General features: G+C 39.6%; 1 protein-coding gene across 1 annotated transcript in view; it reads left to right on the forward strand.

Annotated features, from left to right (window-relative positions):
• The window catches only part of LOC126188979 (uncharacterized), a 103,250-nt gene extending 77,183 nt beyond the window's left edge, over window positions 1-26,067 (forward strand). The window contains exon 3 of the mRNA XM_049930767.1: window positions 23,862-26,067. Coding sequence (XP_049786724.1) covers window positions 23,862-26,032 — 2,171 coding nt within the window. The 3' untranslated portion in view covers window positions 26,033-26,067. The remainder of the gene's footprint in view (window positions 1-23,861) is intronic.
• The last annotated feature ends 1,222 nt before the right edge of the window (window positions 26,068-27,289 follow it).

Here is a 27,289-nt window from a genome sequence, read left to right on the forward strand (position 1 = left end):
TGGTAAAAATGTGAGATAGCGAATAATAAAACACTAGTGTTATTGTACAGTAAACTTACACAGTATAATGCTTGTTACTGGAAAATATGCTGAAGATCTGTTTAAAGATTTTCTCACCTCCTTTTGTTTTCCTGAGCTAAACATCCCTGCCATTAATGAGAGATTGAGAGATACAGACTCAGTTTTTTAGACAGATAAACAGGATAGCATGAAGAATGTAATTGATAGGCATGGGTTTCAAGTGTGTGTGTGTCTGTGTTTTTTTTTTTACTGGTCCTCATATGTAAATGAGAAGGTAACATTAATTTTGTCACTATTTGCAAACTTGTGTGTTGTACTATGCTGACATGTTTATCATCACTTAAAAATGATCTTGGTTTGTTCTATGATTCCTGCTATGCTGCCTTCACAAAATTTCTCCACTTGTATATTTATAAATCAGATGTATTCTTTCCACACCATTGGCTACTGTTTAAAATTAAATACACTCTTTCCCACACCCTTCTTAATTCCAGTGCATCTGTCACTGAAATCTAATTCCACCTTATTCTCCACTAGCCATTTGGCTCCTAACATATGACTCATCTTCAGATCAGTTCAGGTACAACCAATGTTACCACATCATAAGCATCTTCCACTACCCTCATTCTTAATGATATTTGCTTGTGGATTGGTTTACTACTGACAGTATCCGTACCTGAAACAATGAAATTGACACAAGGAAACATAGGATTTTTCCGTAATATTCTAACAGTTAATCATAAAATTCTTCCTCAGTTGAGCAATGGTCTTATTGTCAAACATTCAATATCCACTTTTAACTTGGACATTGTTTCTTTCACACCTATTTGGTTTCTATGTAGCATTTCACTTTTTATCATCTTTATACTCTTGACAGGTCCCATCTAAAACAATTGCTCATATATCCATGCATCACCTCTTCTTTTTTTAATTATGCGGTGAAATTGATAATCCATACATTTTCTTTATCTCATCGCTTCTTTATTTATGTGGTCCTCCTTGCCTCTCATAACTGTGAGCCTGAAGCAACTGTTGTAGTCCCTCACAAGCTTCTTTCAAGGAGCTGAGCCAAATAAGTACTTTCTTTCCACAGTCATTCCATAAATTCATGAAGGTAACTGAAGAAACTTTAGTATGTCTCATCTATCTTTCTTGTAAACAACACTGCTTAAAAGCCATCTTCAAATTCAGTATATCTTTTGACACTTTTTGGGTTTAAGTTCTTTCCATAAATCTGCTTCTCTCCTTAATCATTCAAAACGAAGTTAATCTTCCATTTCTCTGACTAACAGCATAGAAAAACTTTCAAAAATTTTCTACATAAATGCAATCAGATGGACATTTGAGATGAATTAAAATTTTTATGGTGAACTTGAATTTAATTTTTTTATGGTGAACTGAATTTTCAAAGAAGTTTTGGGCCTGCTGCCAATTGTCTTTAACTAAATACACAATTTTTCAACTGGACACCGTCAGTCATCTTCAGATGATCCATCAAAGACTGAAGAAGGCTTTCCCCATTTCACAATTTATTCTGCACAAGCTTAAATATAGTGGTGGCAGACTGACCACATTACCTGGTGAGCAGTGGAATTGTGGAACTCAGCTACCCTGATTGTTGCCACTCGCTAAAGCCATCCCTGTACTCTGTCTTCCTAGTCTTGAGCAAATCATGGGAAGTAGTTTCTGGTGAATAAATTCATCCCAAGAACTTACTAAACTGACTGTGTAACTCTTCCGCTGATCTAAGGATCAGAGCAGGACACTCAGTACTCAGTAGTTGATCGGCTTTTGCACATGCTCTGTTTTGAGCGTGAATTAAACCTGTCACAAATTTTTAAAATAAATATGACTGGCTTGTGAGTTCCCCGACTGCAAAATGTTTGCCATCGTTCCACCTTAAATCCCTCTGGACAGACCCTCCTAGGAATTTGAAGGTTGCGGCTCATTCTAGTGACTAAACACTGATGATGTTGTAGTTAAATGATATTGGATTTTTCATCTTCTTAACTGTAGTACATAATATTTATTCTTATTTAGAATCACCTGCTAATTTTTACACTATCAATTGACCATCTGGAAGCCTCTAACATGTTACTAAATGCCATCCCCTCCCTCTCCGTAAGTGCATCATCTGCAAACACTGTCACAGGCTTCTGTTATTATCTGAACTCATCTGTGGATGGCCAGTATTTGGTCAGAAGATTTAGTCACAAATTTATTTAATAGCGTGTAAGCAGTCATTCCATGTCATTATTGTTTCACTTAAATTAAGCATAGCTTAAAACAAATATAGTTTCAGTATAATAAAGGAAATCAGTAGTGGTAGCTATTCAAAATGAAATTAAAAATTAAGAACTTAACTTCAAATTTTCTGGTAGAAGCAGCAAATGACCACAAAGTTACTCTTACCTGAAAAGTAAGTGAAAGAATGATGCCAATATGCAACATTATTTGCAGACTTCATTACTATGATATTTTGATTTCCACTGCTGACAACATCGTTGAGCTAGCAGTTGTTGCATTGTAGCTGCCGGTACATGTGTGTTGCTGCAAATGAATCATGTAAACATGAACATATTTCAAAATGCAATTTCATGAAACATTGTTACTTTCGTGTGTCATTTCTACCATAGCAGCTGATCGGTATGCGGGCAAATTTTCAGTGTTCACGTGCAGAAGATTTTAATGCCTGGTAGAGAAGATATCATCAGAGTTATGAATATGAAAGTATTTATGTTCTTTTACCACTCTTAATGGCTAAGTGCAGACATGAGTTCTTCCTTGCGCGCATCTATAGCAAAGTACCATTCAAATTGTGTAAGTTTCATTGGCCTCCTTGCATAATTAATAAAAAAAAACTGGTATTTCAATTTTTGTGTTCACTTATTAATATTTCATGGAAATGATAGTGTTCCATACACTACCTAACTGTTAGCCACTATCTGCCATGCATATTTCCGTGGATTATTTAATAATGGAGCCCCAAAATTATGTTGACAGGCCACAATTATTGTTTTATTATACTCCATTGAATATCCAATGGACATACTATGTTCAGCAGTAGCAGATTTGATTGCGTAAGGTGAATGCAGTGTTGATATTTAGAACAGCATTCTTTCGTTGCGTGTGAGACATCCCGCATTCCTGTTTCTTTGTCACATTCAATTCTGAATAATCTTGAAGTCTTATTTCTTGTGGAACTGAAAGAATATACTGAGGATAGACATCAGGAAGGAGATATTCAAATAATGTAAACTGGACACAAAATAAGTTTTGAAGCTTGTTTATCTCAATATATTTGTGCTATATTGTAGTTGGTGGCTACTTCTGGTTTCACAGTTCACAGGTAAATGAAAGCCTCTCTCTTTCTTTGTAGTCCGATAAAGGAGGAAAATCATCCGACTTCCAAGCAACAACACGGATTTAGTTAAAGTTCACAGAGGCAAAATAAATGTATATTGACAGAAATATGATTGGAAAAGTGCACATGAAATAGTACAATAATCACATAATTAATAACCCTGCCTTGTGAATATTGGTAGTGGAATATTAGCACACTGATGTCACAAGTATACAGTTTTACCTGAGATGTTCAGGAAAATGGTTTTACCTAGTTTCATACTCATTACAGTGTACTTATTGCACATATTATGTTGAGGCACTAAATGTCACTTTAACTAACCCAAAAATGTGAGCTTTAGGTTAAAAATATACAGATTTTCACAGGGCTCAACATATTGATGTTATCTTAGTAAGTGCCAGTCACAAACTTTTAATGCAAACTGATTTATATAATTTATCCATATACTAGCTTAACACGATCTGACATAGAAATGTTAATAGTGTACAGGTTGGATGTGGACTTTTGTGCCATCTGGCATACAGATGTTTACTGCACATTGGCTGACTGCAGACTGTCAGTTTTGGGAGGGGAGTGGCTATATGAAAACAGGCATAAGAACATGATGTGAACTCTGAAATTACATTATGCTTTGAAATTGTGTTGTGTTACATTCTAATATTTGGCATAAACTCAAAGTCTTCGCTATTGACTAGATTGTGTATTGGTTTGGTGCATAAGCTCGTAGCTTTTCTCCTTAAGTTTAATAAACTCAACAGGCACGCATAACAGAGACTTTAGTCATCAATAATATATTCTCCTTCACTATTTACAACAGTCTGCCAACAATAAGGTAAGTTTTCGATTCTGTGACAGTAGAAATCATATGGATTTTGAGGTGATGAACTCGTCAAGCCATGTGTGGAGTGCATTTTCATCCAGAAAGGAACTTCCTTGAAGGTTATTCAATAGAGAGCAGTAAAGGTGCAAGTCTGAGGGCACAAGAGCAGGCGAATAAGGTGGGCAAGGAATGACTTCCCAACCCAACTCCTGTGTAGTGGTTTTTTGTCAGCCTAGCAGAATATGGGCAGGCATTATTGTGAAGAAGCATCACTTCATCTATTCCTTCTAGTTGTTGTTTTAGACTGCATCTGCAAGATGGTGGAACGATCATGATTCACCACATCTGACAGTTCTTGAGTACACTGATGTGGATCATTGTGGATTAATGCGTTTAAACGGTCTTCATCAAACCCTGAAGGTCTTTCTGAATGTGGAGGGTCACTAATATCAAGAGATCCTCCTTAAAACGAGAAAACCATTTTCTTGTCATGCTCTCTCCTTTGGAATTATCCTCATACACACTACAAATGTTTCTGGCTGGCTCCACTGCTGTCACCCCTGCAAATGTTTCTGGCTGCCTCTGCTGCTGTCACCCGACTACTGAACTCAAAAAGATGAATATGTCAGAAATGTTCAGATTTCTCCACTTTGTACTCCATTTTCTAGTGTCTACAGCTCCATTGACTGCCTCCAAATGATAAAATGACAATATGTTAACCCAAATAGCAATAGTGAACTACAAATAAAAAATGACAGTTATAAATAAACCCATAGCAACCAGAATACCACCATGGAAAACAAAAATGCTATAAACTTATGCACCAAACTAATAAAATTGTTCAGGTCAGCAACTCACAACAGTACATGAACCATTATTATAAGGCGGTTTTATGAATCTCCTATTTACAAATATAGTATCCAGCTTGAAAAACGTTTTATAATTCTAAATTATTATAAATCTTAATTATCAACTGCATTAATTAATGAGAGGTTTTGACTGATTACAAAAAATACCACAATGAAATTATATCAGAGTTCAGAATCTTGCAGTCTTTAGAACAAAACAGGTGACTGAAATTTGGAGGATTTGAACTTTTAATATCAGAGGATTTCAAATGTGTTCTTGGAAAGTCAGGGATGCTTACTTTTGAGTGATTGGTAACAATAACTCCCCTGCTGCTTCTCATGTCATGTGTTTTTTTACTATTGCCTGATGTCATAATTATAATAATCTGTATCTTTTAATTGTCAAAGCTTTCAGCAACACTAATTGCATTATTTTAATAAGGAACATAACTATAAGCAATTGAGGTATAAGTTTACATGAGATTTTGCACAGATAATAATTTACATAATCCTGTACAGATGATATACAGGGTGTCCCATTTATCTTGACCAACGTGTTTGTCCATATGCAAATTACAACATGTTTCAAGTAAATGTTCTTTAACTGTCATGGGGATATCAATGAGCATGATTGCCTTTGTTGTAGCTTTGTTTTTTTTACAAATATGTGAACAGCAGTAAGACATTTTTAAATGGCACCCTGTATTTTTTATTCAATAATTCATTCCCTCTCCTAAAGACCTATTCAAAGATGTATCACAGTGTGCCATCACCGAAACACAATGTTGTTAATTACATTACACAACACTGACTTTGAGCCCGGGATCACAAACTCGCCCACTTGCTGGAGTTGTCAGAAAACAAATGAAAACCAAGTAAAACCGTAACACAAAATTGACTTTGACTCTCTTGTACCATTACCCAGGAGTAGAGCATTCAAAAGTGCTCAAAGTGGTGACCCTGGACACCAATACACTGGTGCACTCGTTGAATGAAAGAATTATTTATTGCTTCCAGTGTTTTCTGCTGAAGAGAATTACAAGCAAGCACAATAAGTTCCTGCATGTCCTCTGGAATTGTTGGAATATCATGATAGACAACGTCTTTAATGCAGCCCCAAAGAAAAAAGTTCAGAGGATTTAAATCAGGAGACCTAGCAGGCCAAGTAACTGTTCCTCCTTGACCAATCCATGTGGCAGGATACCTTCGGTTCAGAACACGAAGTGCATGCAAGACATTATGTGCTGGACATTCATCATGTTGATACCTTATAAGCATTCTGGTTCTTAGCGGTGCTTCATCCAGAAGAGGAGGAAGAATTCATCTGAGGATGTTGGCATATGCTGTGCCTTTTAGACTACCATTGATGAAATAAAGGCCAATAATTGTAGTACCAAGCATCCCACACCAGATTTAACCCTCCATTGACGCTGATGTTCCACCTGCCTAAGCCATCGTGGGTTGTTGCTGGACCAATACTGCATGTGCCTTGTATTTACCTGTTCTTTGTTTGAGAAGGAACGTTCATCGGTAAGTAGAACATCAGAGAAGACATTCGGGTTGGCGAGGATTTGCTGATGTGCCCACTGACAGAACTGTACAAGATTCTGGAAATCATTCCCATGCAATTCTTGATGTAGGTGTACATGGTAAGGATGGAACCAGTGATGTGTAAGAATACGATGTACACTGGTTTTAGGCATGCCAATCTCATGTTCAAGCTGTTGTGTGCTCATATGCGTTTTCATAGCAACGGAAGTGAGAACAGTAACTATGGCAGCTTCGTCTGTGCGAATGCTATGACAATTGCGTTGTTATTGGTTGAAACTTCCTGTTTCTGGAAGCATCCCAACAAGATGAGAAAACATTCATCGGGAAGGTGGGTTCTTGTCAGGATACTGCTCTCTGTACAGTTCTGCTGCCTACGTAGCATTTCACCTACCTTCAACAACAACAAAAACAATAAAAGAAATGTTATGTCAATGCATTGTGTAGGAAGGACAGCCTTTACTGTATGCTTGCTCTACACAACAGTATTTAAAAGGACTAAACTACTGTACTAAATGTACCCGTACATTGCCTCATGAACAAAATAGATTAATAAAGTTTTTGTATCACCTCAACTGCACTCATAAGAGCATTTAATTCACTTTGGAAATAGAGAAAATAGTTGTCTGCCTTTCCTGGAGGTTTTAGGTAGGCAGAAGAATGATGGATCTGGGAAGTTCAATTTATGGTAAGCCCAATCATATCAATTTGTGTTTGAAAACATTGAGCGGTCATCACACATTACAAACTATGAGTGTGCTTAAAACTCTAACATTCAGAACTTAGATAGGCTTAAATCCAGATAATCTGCTTAAAGAGATCACCCACATAAAGAGAAAAGCCAACAGATTAACAGAGCACCATCAGTTAAAGGCAAAAAGCCATGAAGTAGATGAAGAAACTCCCTAGCTATTCTTCCCTTTGTTGGCAATATTACATTCAAGATAGCCAGAATCATCCAGGGATTTCAGTTTAAAGTGGTTTTCCACTCACCACTTAAAATTTCAGACCCCTTGGGATCAGTGAAGAATGATTTCTTATTGTGAAAGGCTGGACTCTTACAAAGTACTGTTACACAGAAAAGTAGTATACTTGGCGAAACCAGAAAAATTTCCAAGTTCCTCCTTGGCAATGCTAGAGGCAGAGCAGCACAAGTCAATAGCCAGCCCAAATGCCAGTGAGAAAGAATCACTGATGAATTAGTAGTGAAGATGGAAGCTGTTGCAACACCATTAAGAGCTAAGCACCCAATCTAGCAGTGAAAATGACCTCGTGGTGATGGAGAGATATTGTGATACTGGTGACAATGCAGAGTGTTGCCAGAAAGCTTAAGTCGAATGTAAGAGTAACTATTTAGTTTACTGAAACAGCAGAAAGTGCATTTGAATGGTGAAATAGTAAATCCTAAAAAGACCAAGAGAGCTGACCAAATAGAAAATCCAGAACAAATGATGTCATTGGCACTCCACTATAGCAGAGCATACAAACTCATCCTGTATTAAATACTACTTCTGTTCTGGTGGGGTTCTGTTCAGTTTGCAGACAGTCTGTTGAGAGGGCACCCCTATGTTGGTCGACCCTCTTCTTGTCCAGTTACCTTTGATCTTGTGTGGAGTAGCATGTCCTTTCTGTAGGAGAGCTGCGGCCACCACCATCTGGCATATGACGGAGATCTTAAACAGCAGGGTCTGGGAGCATATCATCATTTGTCATCATGTGGAGCCAATGTGACCAGCCTTGTGACATCACTGCTGCTGAGCCAACATGCCTCTGATTACAGGACGAGTGCTGATTAGCACTTTCCACAGTGGTACACTACCACCATTCCTGCCCCTACTGGCTGCCTGAATGCTGAAGCAATAACTGTTGTATTTTGTGGGCAATAAATGTTTAATGTTGTAAAACCATTTTAATAACACCTTCATGCATCAAACAGACATCTACCCTCTGTTATCAGCTTACCAACGTCTCTTAGGTGTTCAGTCATCAGCCTCGACGTGACCTCAGTACACCATTCACTGTAGCATCCTATCTTTTGGATGCTGCAATACCTTGTCAAAGTGCTGTGGCTTACACAGGCCAAAACAAGTGCACTGTGGAAGACTGCTGTACTGAAAATCAGTGCTATACTTACCTTATGTTATTGCTGATCATTGTACCTCCACCGGACATTCAATGGAGTGTGATAAAACAATAATTTTGGTCACAGTAACATCATTTTGGGTCTCCAATATTAAAGAATTCAAGGAAATATATGTGACAGAAAATCTGATGAACCATAATGGTGGCTAATACATTGAACCCCATCATTTCTCCAATTTACTTCAGATGTAGGGTGACAAAGTAATCCGATGGCCATGAGAAGCAACACCCTGATGATGGCTGAATTCCATCACTGAGAGCACTGCCCATTGGGTAGCACGATCAGTCTGCTGCCACTATCTTAATGTGTGTACATGGGGAACATACAGCATGCTAATAAATTGTGGGTTGATTCAGATTTACTGTTTTTTGAATTGATTATTAAAATGGAAGAGGAGGAGATTAGTGTTTAACATCCTGTTGACAACAAAATCATTAGAGACAGAGCACAAACTTGGACTAGAGAAGGATGGGGAAGGAAATTGCCCACAAGTCATAGAAAACTTAATGGAGCCGGAACAATGAAAATGGCAAAATTAATGTCTTTTTTTCATTATAAGATTATTTGGAGTTTTCTGAATAAAACAAATCAAGTTTCACCCTTCTAAGTGAATTCTAAGTGTGTGTTTTACTGCTCCAAAGTTGACGCGTGGCGTAAATGGTTGTAGCGACTTGGCATGTCACCTCTGATGGCACCGCTTGCTGGCTGCAAGGAGGGTATCTTCCCGGAATTAGACAGTGTTTTGCTTTCCAACATTGTATGGCTTTATCTCTGTGACAAGTGACTGTTCATATTGATAAACATAAACTGTATACTGTGTGTGTGTTGACTTGTGGAGTTTGCTTTGTGTTGTTTAGCTGTTCAATTTTGCATATTTGATGAATTTTGCTCGCACCTGTTTTACATATTTGGTTTGTGGATATCAGTATGCCCTGTTTCAGCAATTGAGCGTTTAAGAAAAGGCACAATGAATGGAAGAAGAAATCTTTTGTTGTTTCGAAGGGAGATGCTGCTGAGACTGCTTCACCAACTACTCCAAATGAATGTGATAGAACTTCTTCCAGCAAGAAACTTTGTGACAGCAAAGAAAAATTTGAAAACTATGAAACTGACAGTAATGATGTGAATGCAATTTAATTAACATTTCCTTGCTCTCTAATATTTTGAAACATAACATATTATGCCAAGTTTGCAAAGAAAGAAGACTGGAATTGAAAATAACTTCACACATTGGTTTGGCATGTAAAATGTTATTGATGTGTAACAGATGTGCTGCAGAAGTTTCGTTTTCTAATTCTAACAGTATTCCTTGTAGTGGTAGTAGTGGAAAGAAGGTGTATGATATAAATGTTAGGTTTATGTATGGCTTGTGTTGCATTGGCAAGGGCAGTGCTGCAGGGACAATGTTATGTGGAATTATGAACTTGCCAAAACCACCAACCAAGTTTGGATTTTATAATGAATAGGTGGGAAAGAGTTAATGGGGAAAAAGATATTAAATCATTGACTGAAGAACGTGTATTTATGATGGGAAAAGATGGTACAGGTGGTAATAATACTGTGAATAATGATACAGTTAGTGACAAAGGTGAGAATGTTTATGAAATCCAAAATTTCATAGTGTATAATGAAAAACAGATAGCCATGCATGAAGAGCTAAATACTGAATGGATGGGGAAAGATGAGTGTGGTAATGATGGTGATGACTGGGTTAATTTTGCAAAGTTGCACCAGCAGTTGATACCAGAGACCTGGGAGGAAGAAAAATATAGAGTTGCTAGAAAGCTAGGGGGGTTGAGTGTACGAAACTCTGGAATTAAAGAGGCCTTTGATTTAATATTTTCAGGGGATAAGGATATTGAATCTTTTAGTGAAGAGCAGGTGTGCATCATGACTAAAGATTGTGCCGGCCGGGGTGGCCAAACGGTTCTAGGCGCTACAGTCTGGAACCGTGCGACCGCTATGGTCGCAGGTTTGAATCCTGCCTCTGGCATAGATGTATGTGATGTCCTTAGGTTAGTTAGGTTTAAGTAGTTGTAAGTTCTAGGGGACTGATGACCTCAGAAGTTGAGTCCCATAATGGTCAGAGCCATTTGAACCATTTGAACTAAAGATTTCATTCAGGAGACAGGGAGGAATTGTTGGCCGAAACAGAATTGAAGCATGATTTTATTGAAAAAAGTGCAGCCAATAATAATTGTTGGTGTGGCAGGAGTCTGTGAAACTGTTTTGGTGGATACTGTAAGTTCTGTGTCTGGGGTGGCAGAGATCATATTAAGAACAGGGAAACAGAAGAAGTTCCAGTCACAGGGGTGAGAATTAAAAATGCTACAGGAACTTTCAGTAAGCCAGTGAGAAAGGAGGTAGTTCTAGATGTAAACATTATTGGAGGTGAAGTATTTGGTCACTCATTTTTGGTGGTCCCAAATTTAAGTATGGACCTGGTGTTGGGGATTGATTTCCTGAGTAAATATGAGGCATATGTAGATTGTAAGGACCAGATGGTGGAACTGAATACTATTGAGGGACGAAAAAGGGTTAAATTCAAAAATGCACTCAATGATTGAAAACTGGTGGCCAGTTTGCATGTAGCACAGTGCTTAATGCATAAGATGGAGGTTGAGAAAGAGATAAGGAGTAAAGTAAATGGCAGAAAGGGGTTTCTGAGGATGAGAAGGCAGATTTATATCAATTATTGAGTAAAAACAAAGATGTGTTTTCTGAAAAACCAGGGAAAGTGAGTGATTTTGAGAATTCACTCGAAGTGAATCTACATGAACCCATTAAGGTCAGGCAATACCCTATACCACTGGCAGAGAGGGAGGCAGTTAGAGGATAATTTATCGTATTGTAAGGGTCTACAGATTGTGCGCAGCCATACGGTGCATTAACATGCACTTGTCAGCTATCTGGAATGCTGATGATTCGCTTGGTCAGTAGACGCGCGTCTGGCCGCGCTGTGACGCAGAGTACACGACTGGCTGCCGTCCGCAGCGGGCAGTATTAACTAGCGAATATGTCTCTTATCTTAGCTCACCATGGAGCCTTTCGATAAGATCGTAATTAACCAGTGTTAGGATGTCAGACACAGTGATGATGAGTGCATGTAGCATGTGTGTTTTATAATCTGCCTTTGTTAATAAAACTGTTTAAACTTACTTCTCGGGTTCGCGTATTGCCGTACCTCAAGGACCCACTGTTTACAAATCCTGACAAAATATTCATGTAATCATCATACGGGGTAACAACACAGACTACCCCCCTTATAGAAGTGGTGTCAGCATGGGGATGATTATGGAAAATCTACAGTCCTGAAGAGGCGCAGTACAACATGAACTTCGAGCAGCATCAGCGTGAACATCTTCCGACCACGTGGGGACATCCAACGCTGGAATTCAGGTTGGTCTACTCCAGTTTGGCTAGAATGTGAAAGGCAGTGATGGAGTTTTATTTTACATTTGAGTGACTCATTGGCGTTAAATTAGAAGAAATGTCGCAATCCAGTCAGAGTAACATTGTCGATCTACAAACTGTTATTAATGAACTGCAAGAAGAGATTCGGCAGTTAAAAGCAGAAAAAAGCAAGCGTAACATTCCGAGAGACTTGTCAAATGATAGTTCATGTGGTACAAGTACAACTACAATAAAGAATTTTTCATTATTGCCATCAGTACCAGTGTTTAGCGGGAAACCCGAAGATGATGCAAAAGTGTTTTTTCATAAACTTGAAGGTGCTGCCCTGTGGACACATTCCGATAAGCTAGTGGTTGCCAAATTAAGAATTCAGGGAGCAGCACAAGATTTCATTAGCATGTAGCCTACATGCGTGGAAACAGAAGATTACAATGAGTTTAGAACGACTGTTGTTCAGAGATTTAAACATAAAAACACCATCAGATTTTATTGAGAGCAGCTGTTGGTTTCATTGAAGCACTAAGACGACCAAATGGGATGCAAAAACAAGACTGTAGAGTTTTCAACACAACAGTATTATGGTACAGATGCAATGAGCTGGGTCACAAGCGTAAGGATTGTAAAGAGAATCGAATCTGCTATCATTGTGGGATGCAGGGTCATGTTTCGAGAGATTGTCACAACAAGAAGAAAGGTAATGCGAGCAACAGATCTTTAAATGAGTACGGGGACGTACGGGCCACCACTCTGTCCGCCCCTTGTCAGAGACAGTGATTCATGTTAGTTCCAGCGAAAATCAGACCGAAAATGACTTTGTGATAGGTGCTGTATATCGTGAGAGAAACATCAAGCTACTTATTGACACAGGAGCACAGACCTCATTAATGTGGTGTTGCATAGATAAACGGGATAAATTGAAACCGCTGCTATTAAAAGTGTGAGTGTTAAACGAGGAAAGCTACGTAACAATGGAAAAGTTTACATAGAATTAATTCTTGGCCAAGGCCAAAATGAAGGTGAAAATAAAGATAAATACACGGCAAGGGTGCAAGTAGTTTCAAATAACGAAATATGTTATGATAGTGTACTTGGGTTTGATTTCTTGTCCACTAACGAGGCAGAGATATTTGTCTAAGAAAGAAAGATCAGACTAGGCTGTAGTAACTACAACCTAGGAAATTATTCTTCAGATCATACTCAAAGGAATAGCAATACTGACATCGTGGGAATGGACTGCCCAAACGATGCCTCAGTTCAAACCGTCCAAGTCGATGTTCAAATTAATCAGCTGCAGCAAGTTCCCAAGGGAGCAGGAAAGACAATCTACATTGAGGTTAAGTCTCCCTGATGCAAGGAACGAACTTCGTTATTAATTGAGCGATCCGAGAAAAGTGAGTTATTGGATACAATGCATTGTTATGTTGCTAGAAGTGTAAGTGTCACTACAATGGTGAGACAGAATGTCGCAAAAGTCCTGGTTACCATAACGAATATGAGCAATGAGGATGTTGTTTTGCCATGAGGAATGAAAGTTGCTGAAGTGTCGAGCGTAAGTAAAAATGATGTAATACAGATTCCAGATGAGGTAACAAATGCTGCAGTTATAAACACAGATTTTTGTAACAGTACCACAAAATTGCAATGAGAAGGTGAAGTTAATAATGAACTGAAGTGCAAGATTTGGGAAAAGATAGAACATTTGACAGTTGATGAACAGAAGATTTTAGCACCTGCTTTGCTGGAGTATGCAGATTTATCCTGAGAACATGCAAATTTACCTGTCACTGATTTAGTTCAGCATCGTATTCATACAGGAACGCTGCCCCAATCACACAGAAACCTTACCAAATACCATTTAGTCAAAGAAAGTTGGTAGAAGACATGGTTAAAGAACAATAAAAAGCCAGAATTATAAAACCGAGAAATCCTTCACCCCACCATGGTGTTTGCCTGTTGTAATTGTAAAGTAGAAATCAATTTCAGGAGAACCACAGTTCCGTTTTTGTGTTGATTACTGATCTTTGAGTGCTGTGACCACACCCGACATTTACCCCTTACCAAATTTAGTGGAAACCTTGGATTAGTTGGGCAGATGTCGATTTTTTTCATTATGTGATTTAACAAATGGTTATCACCAGTTAACAGTGCATCCAGATGATCAAGCAAAAACTTCATTTGTAACAGCAACAGGAGTATACAAGTATCTTCGTATGCCGTTTGGACTTCGTAATGCTCCATCTACATTACAACGACTGATGGATTCAGTTTTATGAGGGCTCACCCCAACACAAGCACTTGTTTACCTTGATGATGTAATAATTTTTAGTGAAAACATGAAGCAGCATACTGAGAGACTACAAGCTGTTTTTGAGCGTATAAGAGCAAACCTGTCTTTATCAATAGAGAAGTGTCATTTTGCACAAAGTAAAGTTATCTATCTTGGTCATGTTATAACCAGTGAAGGTGTTCGACCTGATCCAAAATTAATTGAAGATGTAAAGAATTTTCCTCAACCACAGAATTTGAAAGAACTACAATCACTCTTGGGATTGTCAAATTTCTACAGATGATTAATAGCCGGTTATGCGAATATAGCACGTCCAATGACACAGCTACTGAAGAAAGGAGTCACATTTAATTGGTCAACAGAATGTAAAAAGGCAATGGAAGAGCTTAAAATTGCTCTAACCATGGCCCCAGTGTTAGCCTATCTGGATTTTAGTAAATCTCTTATTCTTTCAACCGATGCATCCAGTTTTGCCATAGGTGCAATCTTGTCTCAAGAAGTTGATAGTCATGAACATCCAATCTCATTTGCTTCCAGACAATTAAAAAAAAGCAGAATGTAATTATACTGCTACTGAGAAGGAGCTTTGTGCTTTGGTTCTTGGTATAACACATAACAGATGTTTCTTAACAGAAAGAGAATTTACAGTTATTACAGATCATGCTGCCCTTAAATGGTTATTGAGCTTAAAGGATCCAAGTTCCAGATTAACAAGATGGGCATTAAAACTGAGTGAGTACCATTTTAAGATTATTCACCGACCTGGTAAACAACAAGTGAATTCTGATGCAATGAGTTGAGAAGTCAATGTTTGTGTTAACAATTGTTACAATAAGTCGAGTAGAAGAGTTAAAGGTAGCTCAGGAAGAAGATCCACAATGCAAATTATGGAAAAATGATCAACATTTTGTTGAAATAGATGGATTACTGTACAAAATAACCAGTAAAGGAAACTGCCTAGTTATTCCAGAAAGCATGAAAGAGCAAATCATGAGAGAGCAACACGATTCTTTATTATCATGACATTGTGGTAAAAAAAGCAACAAACATTAAAATAGCTCAAATGTTTTGGTGGCCAAGTCGCAGAGCTGACGTTTTCAAGTTGTTTCACAACGTGATTCCTGTAACAGATGGAACAATGTAGGAAAAATTAGAGCGCCATTGCAAGAACTGACAGAAACAAGTGAACCATGCGAATGAGTAGGACTAGATGTTGTAGGACTGCTGCCTAAGACTAAAGATGGAAACAAATACATATTGACAATGTTAGATCATTTCTCTAGATACCGTCTCATGACACCAATACCTGATCAGAGCGCTGAGACTATAACTAAAGTTTTTGTAAAAGAATTGATTCTTAAGTTTGGATTAGTGATCAAGGAACGAATTTTATGAGTGAATTACTAAACAGACTTGTAAGCTCATGCAAATAACTCAGTTAAGGATTACACCAGCACACCCTGAAGGAAATGGAAGAGTCGAGCAAGTCGACAGAACAATTATTAAAATGGTTAGCCATTATGTGAGCAGCAAACACGACAATTGCGATGTCTGTTTACCGTACTTGGTAAGTTGTTACAATGCCAAAATGCACAGTTCAACTGGCCTAAGTTCATATGAGATCATCTACGGAAGAAGAATGCATTCACCCTTTGACTTTGCACGATCGACTGCCAGAATCAGCAATGAACACATAAGGGATCTAGCATGCTAGCTAAAGGAAGCATGGAGGGGAGTGAAACAGCGGAATCATCAATCCTTTCTTCAGCAAGCAAGACAACACGACCACCAAGCAGCAGTGCCACAGTATCGAGTTGGATATCTTGTGTATCTGAGCAATGTGGTGTTAAAGAAGAATCAAGTGAAAAAGTTTCAGAAGTTTTGGAAAGGACCATATCCAATCGTGGAGGTGTTGATGCCAGCCACTCTTAAGCTCCATCTGCCCTTTTGTTCGATTGTTGTTCATGTCAATCGTGTAAAGCCATTTCTGGGTAGATTTCCTGTAGTATCACAAGACGACAAGGACTGACCGAGAGGCAGATCTGCTGTTCTCAAACCCAGGAAGCGAGAATCGCGAGGTCGCAGTCCAGACTTCGAGGCCGAGGCATCGTCACGTTCCGAGCGATCCTGTTCCAGACACCCCTACAATCTGCATAAATGTGTGTAGTGTGCAAGAGTGCAATGCGTGTGTTTATTTCAGCCATGTGCTTATGTGAATGTGTTGTGAAAATTTAATATTGAAGCTACTGCACGAGTGCACAAGTGAAACTAAACCTTTTATTCCACAGGTTACCCCAAGAAACTCATTTATTTTATGTTCATTGTTAACTCTAGTATTTAGAACTAATTAACCATGTTCATTTTTATTCTAATGCTTGCTATGGCAGCGGATTCCACTAATGCTGCAGTAATTGTATCACAGAGTACAGGTGTTTTGTTTGAACCACGATCAGACATGGTAGTTTCAACAAGTAATACAAAACGTGTCCTCAGGTACAATCTGAGTGACATCCAGCAACAGTTCAATTCTGTAAAGAAGCAAATTGACCTAATTCGTTCTGTTAAGGGTAATGATACAATTTTGGAAATGGGTATGTCTTGGTATAATAACTGGATCACAGCCAAAATGCAGGTAGAGTCTACATTTGCTAATTATGAACAAGAGATTTACTGTTTTTTAAGGCTTTTGCCACATAAAACTTTAATTAGGTATAAACAAGCCTAGTTTGATTTTACACCCAGGAGCTCATCTTGAGCCACCTACGGTTGCTATTTTTCTCTGGAGAAAATGATGTAGAGGTCTACGGATTGCGCGCAGCCTAACGGTGCATTAACACGCGCTCGCCAGTCGGCCTATGTGGTATGCTGATGATTCGCTTTGTCAGTAGACGCATGTCTGGCCGCACTGCGATGCAGAGTATGTGACTGGCCGCCATCCGCAGCAGTCAGTATTAACTAGCGTGGCCTCAGGCGCGAATATGTCTGTTTTCTTAGCTCACCATGGAACCTTTCGATACGACCATAATTAACTGGTGGTAGGATGTCAGACACATTGATGATGGGTGCATGTAGCATGCATGTTTTATAATCCGCCTTTGTTAATAAAATTGTTTAAACTTACTTCTCGTGTTCGCCTATTGCCGTACCTCAAGGACCCACCACTTACAAGTCCTGACAAAATATTCATGTAATCATCATCCGGGGCAACAACACAGACTACCCCCCTTATAGTGTGTATGTTAGCTAAGTTTTTTTTTTTTTTTTTTTTTTTTTGTTTTTTTTTTTTTTTTTTTTCCCCCCCCAAAGGGCTCCTTTCTGTATACTATTTACAAATGTGTTTAGTTTTAAGAATTTTCTGGCTGACCTACTGGTTTTCATGTTTATCTATAGTGGTATTTAAATTGTGGAACAACTGGTTGACGCAACTATTTCTCTCATAATGACTAGCGATACAGGCTACAACAGTTGTAACCACTGTACAGCACTTATATGTACATGATAGGACGTAAATGTGAGAGAGGGATACTAAGTGGCGTTTTTCTTATTGTTTATAATGATATGAATTTTATCCCATGCCACTTTCCTTGACGTTGACCTCCATCTGTCCAATGGCCAGCTTCACACGTCCGTCCACATCAAACCCACCAACAAGCAACAGTATCTCCATTATGACAGCTGCCACCCATTCCACATCAAACGGTCCCTTCCCTACAGCCTAGGTCTTCATGGCAAACGAATCTGCTCCAGTCCGGAATCCGTGAACCATTACACCAACAACCTGAAAACAGCTTTCGCATCCCGCAACTACCCTCCCGACCTGGTACAGAAGCAAATAACCGGAGCCACTTCCTCATCCCCTCAAACCCAGAACCTCCCACAGAGCAACCACAAAAGTGCCCCACTTGTGACAGGATACTTTTCGGGACTGGATCAGACTCTGAATGTGGCTCTCCAGCACGGATACGACTTCCTCAAATCCTGCCCTGAAATGAGATCCATCCTTCGTGAAATCCTCCCCACTCCACCAAGAGTGTCTTTCCGCCGTCCACCTAACCTTCGTAACCTCTTAGTTCATCCCTATGAAATCCCCAAACCACCTTCCCTACCCTCTGGCTCCTACCCTTGTAACCACCCCCGGTGTAAAACCTGTCCCATGCACCCTCCCACCACCACCTACTCCAGTCCTGTAACCTGGAAGGTGTACATGATCAAAGGCAGAGCCACGTGTGAAAGCACCCACGTGATTTACCAACTGACCTGCCTACACTGTGAAGCTTTCTATGTGGGAATGACCAGCAACAAACTGTCCATTCACATGAATGGACACAGGCAGACAGTGTTTGTTGGTAATGAGGATCACCCTGTGGCTAAACATGCCTTGGTGCACGGCCAGCACATCTTGGCACAGTGTTACACCATCCAGGTTATCTGGATACTTCCCACTAACACCAACCTGTCAGAACTCCGGAGGTGGGAACTTGCCCTTCAGTATATCCTCTCTTCTCGTTATCCGCCAGACCTCAACCTCCGCTAATTTCAAGTTGCCGCCGCTTATACCTCACCTGTCTTTCAACAACATCTTTGCCTCTGTACTTCTGCCTCAACTGACACTTCTGCCGAAACTCTTTGCCTCTACAAATGTCTGCTTGTGTCTGTGTATGTGCGGTTGGATATGGGTGTGTGTGCGAGTGTATACCTGTCCTTTTTCCCCCTAAGGTAAGTCTTTCCGCTCCTGGGATTGGAATTACTCCTTACCCTCTCCCATAAAACCCACATCCTTTCGTCTTTCCCTCTCCTTCCCTCTTTCCTGATGAAGCAACCGTTGGTTGCGAAAGCTTGAATTTTGCGTGTATGTTTGTGTTTGTTTGTGTGTCTATCGACCTGCCAGCGCTTTCGTTTGGTAAGTCACATCATCTTTGTTTTTAGATATAAATAATACAAAATGATTGATAGACATCCACTTAGTAACATAGACCACTCCCTTTTGTAGTAATAATGGTTGGTTGCTTGGTTTCATGATTAAAGGGACCAAACTGCGAGGTCATCAATCCCTCAAACCAGAAACAGGAAAGTCAAGAAAAATACATAACAAAGAAGGGACTAGTGTGTGAAACCCAAGGAAAGAAAACACAATGGTCTATTATGGCCAACAATACCTGGAGAAAGGAACAAGGAAGAAGTAAAGGGGGGAAGGAAGAAAGGCAGGTCAGGTGCCCCATCTCGGGAACACCAGAGGTCCCCAGAGACAGAAAATGTGATTCAGGACATCTCTCCCCCCCCCCCCCCCCCACACACACACACACACGCCAAAACACACTTACCAGAGGCACCCCACCCAACAATACTGAGAAAAGTCCAGCGACACAAACAGGACGAGAGAGACACAGGAAAACAGTGGAAGAACACCAAATCAAGCAGAACATGTGAGAACAGGTAAGAAGAGCAAAAGAAAAGGTAGGGCGAGGGCTGGGGCAGGCCATCAAGCCCAAAGAGATGTTATCAATTTGGGAAAGAGGAAGCAACAGGGTGTTGTGCAATTCTCTCAATGGGCTGACAAGGGTGTCCAGCAAAATGTCGACTACTGTCGAATGGGCACCACAACAGTGGTCAGGTCCTCATGACGAAGGAGATGACCACGAGTCAGTCAAGTATGGCCGGGGTGGAGTCAGCAAAGGACAATGGATTCCTTGCGAGAGGCCCACATGGAGGATCTCCACAAATTCATGGTCTCCTTTATTGCCTATAGTTTGTCTGCCAAAGTCAGAATATGCCATTTCGTATTTCAAATCCTTAGAACTTGATGGCATAACACCAATCGTAGGTCCAATTTTGGAAACTGGATCTCAAGAACTGGCTTGGTGGTAGCCAATTAGTCTAGCCTTTTAGTGAGTTCATTCCCCAGGATCCCGACATGACCCAGAGTCCATACTAAGACCATTGTGCGTCCTCATTGTTTGATGGCAAAAAGGAAGTCCTGGGTAGTCAGAACCAAGGGACTGTGAGGATAACACTGGTCAAGAGCTTATAAACTGCTCAAAGAGTCACCACAGGTGAGGAAGGACTCATCAGTGCAGGAACAGATATGTTAAGGAGCATGAGAGATGGCTACAAACTGCAGTGAAAACACTTCAACCATCCAGCAAGGAGCAGAATGTGCATGAATGTAAGCAAAGCCAGAATGACCTGCAGCCATGAAGCCACCAGTATAGACTACTTCTGAACCCCAAAACGCACTGAGAATGGAGAAGAATTGGTGGCAGAGGGCCTCAGGCTGAGCCAAGTCTTTCAGACATTGTGATATGTCAAGACAGACGTGTGTATGGGGGATGCACCATGGAGGTGTAAGTGAGTGGGCCAGGAGAAGAGGTTGTAGAAGGGGAAATTGGAGTTCAGAGAAAAGGGGCCTGGTGTGGAAGGTGATCATAATCCCCTGTCTGCCAGTGTAGGGAGGTGGATCTCCATATCTGGAAAGAGGAGGCAGATGTGTAAGACATAAGGGATCAAGTATCATTCTCACAGAACCCACAATGGTGGAACCCTGTCTCCATTAGGAGGCTGATCATGGGGCTAGGGTCCATCATCTGTAACATCGAAGGTGATGCCAAGCCATATGAGGGGCTACTGTAACTAGACGTGACTGTGTAGAGCTGTATCGAAATAGAGTGGTCCATGCCCCAGTTGGATTGCTGAGGCACAGAAGAGCACTGAGGTGCAACCAACACATCACTGCATTAGCTGACGAAGATAGGGAATCCATGTCAACTGGGCATCAAAGACCAGTCCCAAAAAATGATGAGAGTCCAACACATTCAGGGAATGGCCATTAAGGTAGAGATCTGAATGAATGATCATGACAGAAATATGTAACACAGGTCTTGGCAGGTAAAAAACAGATGCCTTGTAGGAGAGCCCAAGATTATGGTCAGTGTATTGCTCCCCGCAGTGTGTGTTCAGCAATGCCCATTGTGGATGAACAAAAATAAATGCAAAAATCATCAGCATAGAAAGAGTAGGCCCTGCAGCTGCCACCAGACCATAGATAGCCACTAAAAATTTAGAAAGCGAGGTCAAACCCCAAGGGGGACCAGAAAAAGGGAAAGTGGAAACATGAGACGCAAGACTGAATTGGAACAGCAGAACCAAAGGAATAGCTGTATCTTCATACAGGGAAACACAGAGGGAGTAGGGGTGTGTGTGGAGAGGGGGGGGGGGGGGGAGCAACAGTCTTAGGAGCTAGGTTTGGAACGAATGAATATGAGGAAGGGAATGCACCCAAGGCTGCAATAGCTTGGGTCCATTTGCGCACCACACACGTACCCACAAAATAGCTGTGGCCTCCCTGGATGGGCTAATAGTGGTAATGACACATCAAGGAACAAACACTGGAAAGTTATCATGAGACGTTATTACTCTACAGCTGTCCACAGCTCATATAGATTGGATAGAGCTGTGTCTAAAAAACCCACATCTCACTCAGTGTTGTCCCAGATGTGCTCAACATAATTGTGGTGAGGTGACCTGGAGGTGTTTTCCTAATCTTCTTCAATTATTGTGAAACAATCTGAGCATGATACAACTTACTGAAGGTATGAAGGTACAGGTTACATGACAGGTGGCGAAAATGGACAAATTCAACTGATTGGACAGTAATTTCCTGTACTATTCACTGGCGTGAGACAAATGCAGTCACATCGGGGCCCCCATTTCATTCCCCCCTTACCCCTCCACTCTCCAGCCTCACTTAAAAAAAACTCCCATTTGCCCGAACAATACTCTGTTGGCAACTGGAGTATAGCACTTCGTGAGGTTTCCAACATACTCCTACCTGCTATATGCAAATACCAGTATATACCATGACTCATCCGTCAGGTGTTTGCTCACTAGTTTTTGTTGCCCAGCACTGAATTGACAAGCGATTAACTGTACTGTGTCCTGCTTATCCACTGTTATGATGGTGATTTGTGTCGTTAAAACATTGCCAACACGGTAATCGCGGTAACATGACATTGTGGCATGTGAGATGTCCAGTGCTGCATGATCTTGGGGTTGAAGTGTCCCAAATGTAGGGCACCAACGATCTGTCATAATCATTTTTGCTAATATTGTGCATCATGCCCAACTGTGTATAACTGTCATGTCAGTGGTATAACTGACTAACCTTCATCATGTGATACACTGAAATATTCATGAACGAAGGGTGGTGCGTGTTCTCTGTTTAGTACAGTAGGTACCTTTTATTCAATTTCTCTTGAGTGTAAATCCTATACTGGCTATAAATTTATTGTTTTGCAATCCAGCAGTTACGAGCTTTCAAATTCATTCCTGTAAAGGAACCACACTTTACTTTTAATTCTTTCCACACTCACTATTACTGTTAGCCACCTTTTATTTTCACATCTTCCTCATTTTGTGATCAGCTTCTTACAATTCAATATTTAATTTTTTACCTATTTCTGGGTATGTCTCATATTTTGTAGTTTCACTTATTATTCCTTCTATTGTTATCCCTTCTTTTATTTGACATCTACCGTGGGAGTCCAAGAAATTCAGCCAAGAAGGGGGGTGGGGGGGGGGTTAGACAAACTCTAAAATTGCCATTTGTTTAAAATAAAGGAGTTGGTCAGTTTCTAGAAGTTTAAGTCACAAGAAATAAATTTCAAAAGACACAAAAACACTGACTGTGTTCCATATAACTGTTGACTATCCGTGGTGTATGAGAATTCCGTAATGGATAAAAATTCTGTGCTCCAGTTCCTAGGGAAGGGGGAATGACACAAGTTCCCCAATATCTCCCACCCCCACTTTTGTTCTACACAATTTACCTTTTATGTTAGTTTTCTTTGCTGTACAGAGTCTGTAGCTTATCTTTACTTGTGGTTTCAGTTCACTCTTCATTTATCTCTTAACTTGTTAACTAATTTCTTCTCAATTCACCCAGGATTAAATAATGGGAAAAGAGCCACTCGTCCCAGAGTTGAAGCATTGAGCAATAGACAGACACATAAACAAGATTGTAATCAATTGCTAAATTTGTATGTACCTGTTGACCATTGAGTGCCTCTACTTTTCATTTCATTCAAATCTGCGAAAAAACTTGTCTGCTTCTGGAATTTCATTGCTGGTTTCTCCCTCACACTGCCCTGCTCTGTCTTTTTTCAACTGGGGATCATTATGACGTCCTTACTTAATCCGATGCATCTCCTTTTTTTCTTCTTTCCTCTCCTTATTGAGTGAAACATCTTCTGGTTACAAAGATTATCATTAGTGTCAGCTCCTGTTTATGTGTGTGCATGATGCTGCTGTTGCTGCTGCCCAACAGTTATGTATTTTTCAGTCTTTATTTAATACTAAGTACTATCTGTTATTTGGTGTTATTTTATGTATTATTACCTGCTGCATTTCTTGTATGTTTACAGGGATATCATGGGGAAAGCTGATGACTATAATACAGATGCAGAAGCCTCTTGTGGATGACTATATCTCTCAAAGAAGAAGGGTACAACCTATACAGGAAGTTAACATAGGGGACAGTGTTAACCCTTTTAGGGCTGAAATTGTGAAGTTAATTCATGCTTTGCAGCTTACTGGCCGCTTTACGAATACTAATACTGCACCACTGGAAATTACTAGGGAAAATAATAGAGTGATAGATCCATACAAAGTAAGCTTATATGATAATGATCATCAGACAGGACGTGAAATTACAGTAAGTAAAAAATCTAAAAATACCAAATGGGGTGTGAAACATTTTGGAATGGCAAGCAAAATGCATGAAGTTTCTGAAGAAAGTCATCTCCTCAACACTTACAATGATGCAGGTGGAGGACAGAACAGTGGTCCATTTTCATTTACTTTCAATGTCCACAGTGAAGGAATAACCAAAGGCCACCAAAGTGAACAGCTAAATGAGCTAAATATAGACACTGCAACTTACAGAAATGATTATAATTCATATTTAATAGCACGGTATGAAAGTGAATATGGTGATGTAAACCTCTTAAGCACAAAGAATGGTGAATTCAGTAAGTTACATCATGATGATGAAGAAGAAGAAGCTCAGTATGTCGAACATGATATGCATGTACTAAAGAAAAGCAGCTCTGATCATCTGTGTGTGTACTCCAAAAATAAAAGTGAAAATAGAGGTACCTCTAGCAGTTTGTGTGATAATACTAATCAGAAGTTGCAAACATGCAAGTCAAAAGGCAATGGCATTCACTGCGATGAACAAACCTCAAGCCAGATTGTTAAAAATGTGTCACAGCATTACCACCCAGAAACATCTGGAAAGTGGGAGGAAAAGCCCTTAGGAGCTAATTTATACCCTACTTATTCGGTTATCTGTGCAGATAGCTCTTCTGAACATTTAGCCTGGATGTCACATAAAAATGAAAGAGATTACACCTACAACAAAATGCAAGAAAGGTCAGTGTCAGATGAACAAAAGGAGCCTCTCAGTGAGGTAACAGATTCCGAAAGTGTTTGTGAGCTGTACAGAATGAAAGAAAAATCATATAACAACAACTCAGTGGATTCGGCATCAAAAGGTAATAGTCCTAATAATAAAATACTTGTGACTAATGATCAGCTTCACTTGCACCCAGTAGCAGGTTCAAGATCACAATTTATAAATTTAGAACATGTTATGGATGAAAGAACATATGTGACTAGAGGCAGTTCCAAGAAATATTCTTCGCTCTCTGGAAATACTGCAGAGTATCACTTTCAAAATTTCATTCAGCCGGAAGATGAGAATAACATCCAGATGCTGCTTGAGCATAATCTCTCTTCTGGCTGCAAATCTACACATTATAAAAGTATTCATGAGGTAAATGCAGTACCAGACTGTATATTAGAGGATACACTTGGAGATCAAAGCAGACAACAGATCCAAGAAAACATTGTGGATAAAAATGAGGAAACTGAAACTAGTATATTGGAACATAGATACCAAATAATGAGCAGTTCAAGTGACAGTTTGAATGATAAGAAGGAAACTGTATCTGGGAGAAAACCAGTTTTGCAGACATTTCATCAAGTTAATGACATTCAACAACATTTGAATAATGCAACTAGTTGTAATAATACTGCTGTTAGTAACAGCATCAGTACGTCATATGTCAATACAGCTGCTGATGAATATCAAAACAAAAACTCAAGTAATACATTTTCCAATAAGAAGGTATACTGGAGCTCTGTGGGACTAATCATTGAAGACCTGATTGATTCAAATATTCTGCCTGTAGCAGGACAGTCTGATATGACGTTGACCGAACCACAAGATTCAAAAGCTGACAAAAAGTCTTTTATTCTATATGATGATAAAAGTACAAGAGATCAAATTATAGACATTGGAAACACCAACAGCTCCACATCAGACATAAGTGATGGGACTGAGGACACTTCTTTCATAACTGAACCTGATGTAAAGGGTTCCACAGATCTATTAGGAAAAGGCAGGTCACCCTCTGGAAAATTACTTTCAGAGGGTACTTCTGATAAAAGTAAAAAAACAAAAAATTCACAACCAAAAAGATCATTTTTTAAATCACTGCAACGAGTCTTTCATTTTTCACGAAAACATTAATTTCCTTGTATGCCCAAAGGAAAGACATATAAAACAAAAAGAGTGTAAATGGAAATCCAAATCAATTAAATACTTAAAATATTTCTTAAAGTTTCTGAATGACAAATATACTGGTTTCACCACAGACAAAACATTACTTTTATATTAACATTTTTTATAGTTAACTAATAGTAGCAATAAGCTAATAAAGAAACAGTACTTATCAGAGAGTTGACAGTTTGACAGATTTTTCAGGTGAAACTGTATGGGTCATTAGAAGAGGAGGAGAAAATCAGTAACAGGTTGACACACAGACTTAAGGGATGTTTTCAGAAGGCTCAGCCTGGATGAGCACTTCACATGAAAGACAGTGAACCAGGTTTGAACCCCAGTTCATTTCACATGTCATGAATGTTTGATGTGGAGTGGAGCATAAAGAAGTTTTTTGTGGTTGAATGAGAATCAGTTTTCATCACAACACAGAATATCCAACACTGTGCATCTCTGCTAGACACAAATATTAAAAATAAGCATTACTGCCAAGTAATCTGGACTTCGCATGATAAATGAGTTCTGCAGGTAGACTGTGGGCAGAATACCGTGGCTGGTAGATGTGTAGTCAGCCGGGTAGATATTGAGAGAGCGGTAGTGGCTAGAGGGGAAATGCCATTCTAAACTCAAGCCTGTGCTCACTTTTTTTGTAAATACATATTAAGCGGAGCCTCTCCATGCCCACACTTGTTTGGTGACCATTCAAAACTCCACTGTCAACTCTGTTTTGGTTAGCATCTAGAAAGAATTCTGATAGAAATATAATGAAAGCAGCAATTTATTTTCGCCTGGCTCGTTAACCATTAGTAACTTTCAGAGAAATGTCGTGAGTGGTGAACTTTGAGTAAAATCTACATTCCTCTTGTTGCCATGTTAAAATTTGCTTCTGTTGCCAAAACATAGCGCAATTTGCACAGAGTCACCCCACTAACATGTTGTGCAGGTGCAAGTGTGAGAGAATTCTGAAGCAATGGTTTATTAATTTTATTAAGTGAGGAACTGAGGAAAAGTAAGGTCAATAGCTTACAAAAAAGCACTTTCTAGTACAAAAATAAACCTATACTGTCATCAGTTATGTTGTTCCAAAACCCACAGCATTTCTCGTTTAACTAGCTATCGATGGCCCTTAACATTCTTTAATTGAAAAAGTCTGCAGTTAGTGGAATAACGCACTAGATAATGAAGTTTTGTATAACAACCAAATGGCAAGATACTCTCCTCGTTTCA

This window comes from Schistocerca cancellata, chromosome 5, assembly GCF_023864275.1.
Source record: "Schistocerca cancellata isolate TAMUIC-IGC-003103 chromosome 5, iqSchCanc2.1, whole genome shotgun sequence".
Classification (NCBI taxonomy): domain Eukaryota; kingdom Metazoa; phylum Arthropoda; class Insecta; order Orthoptera; family Acrididae; genus Schistocerca; species Schistocerca cancellata.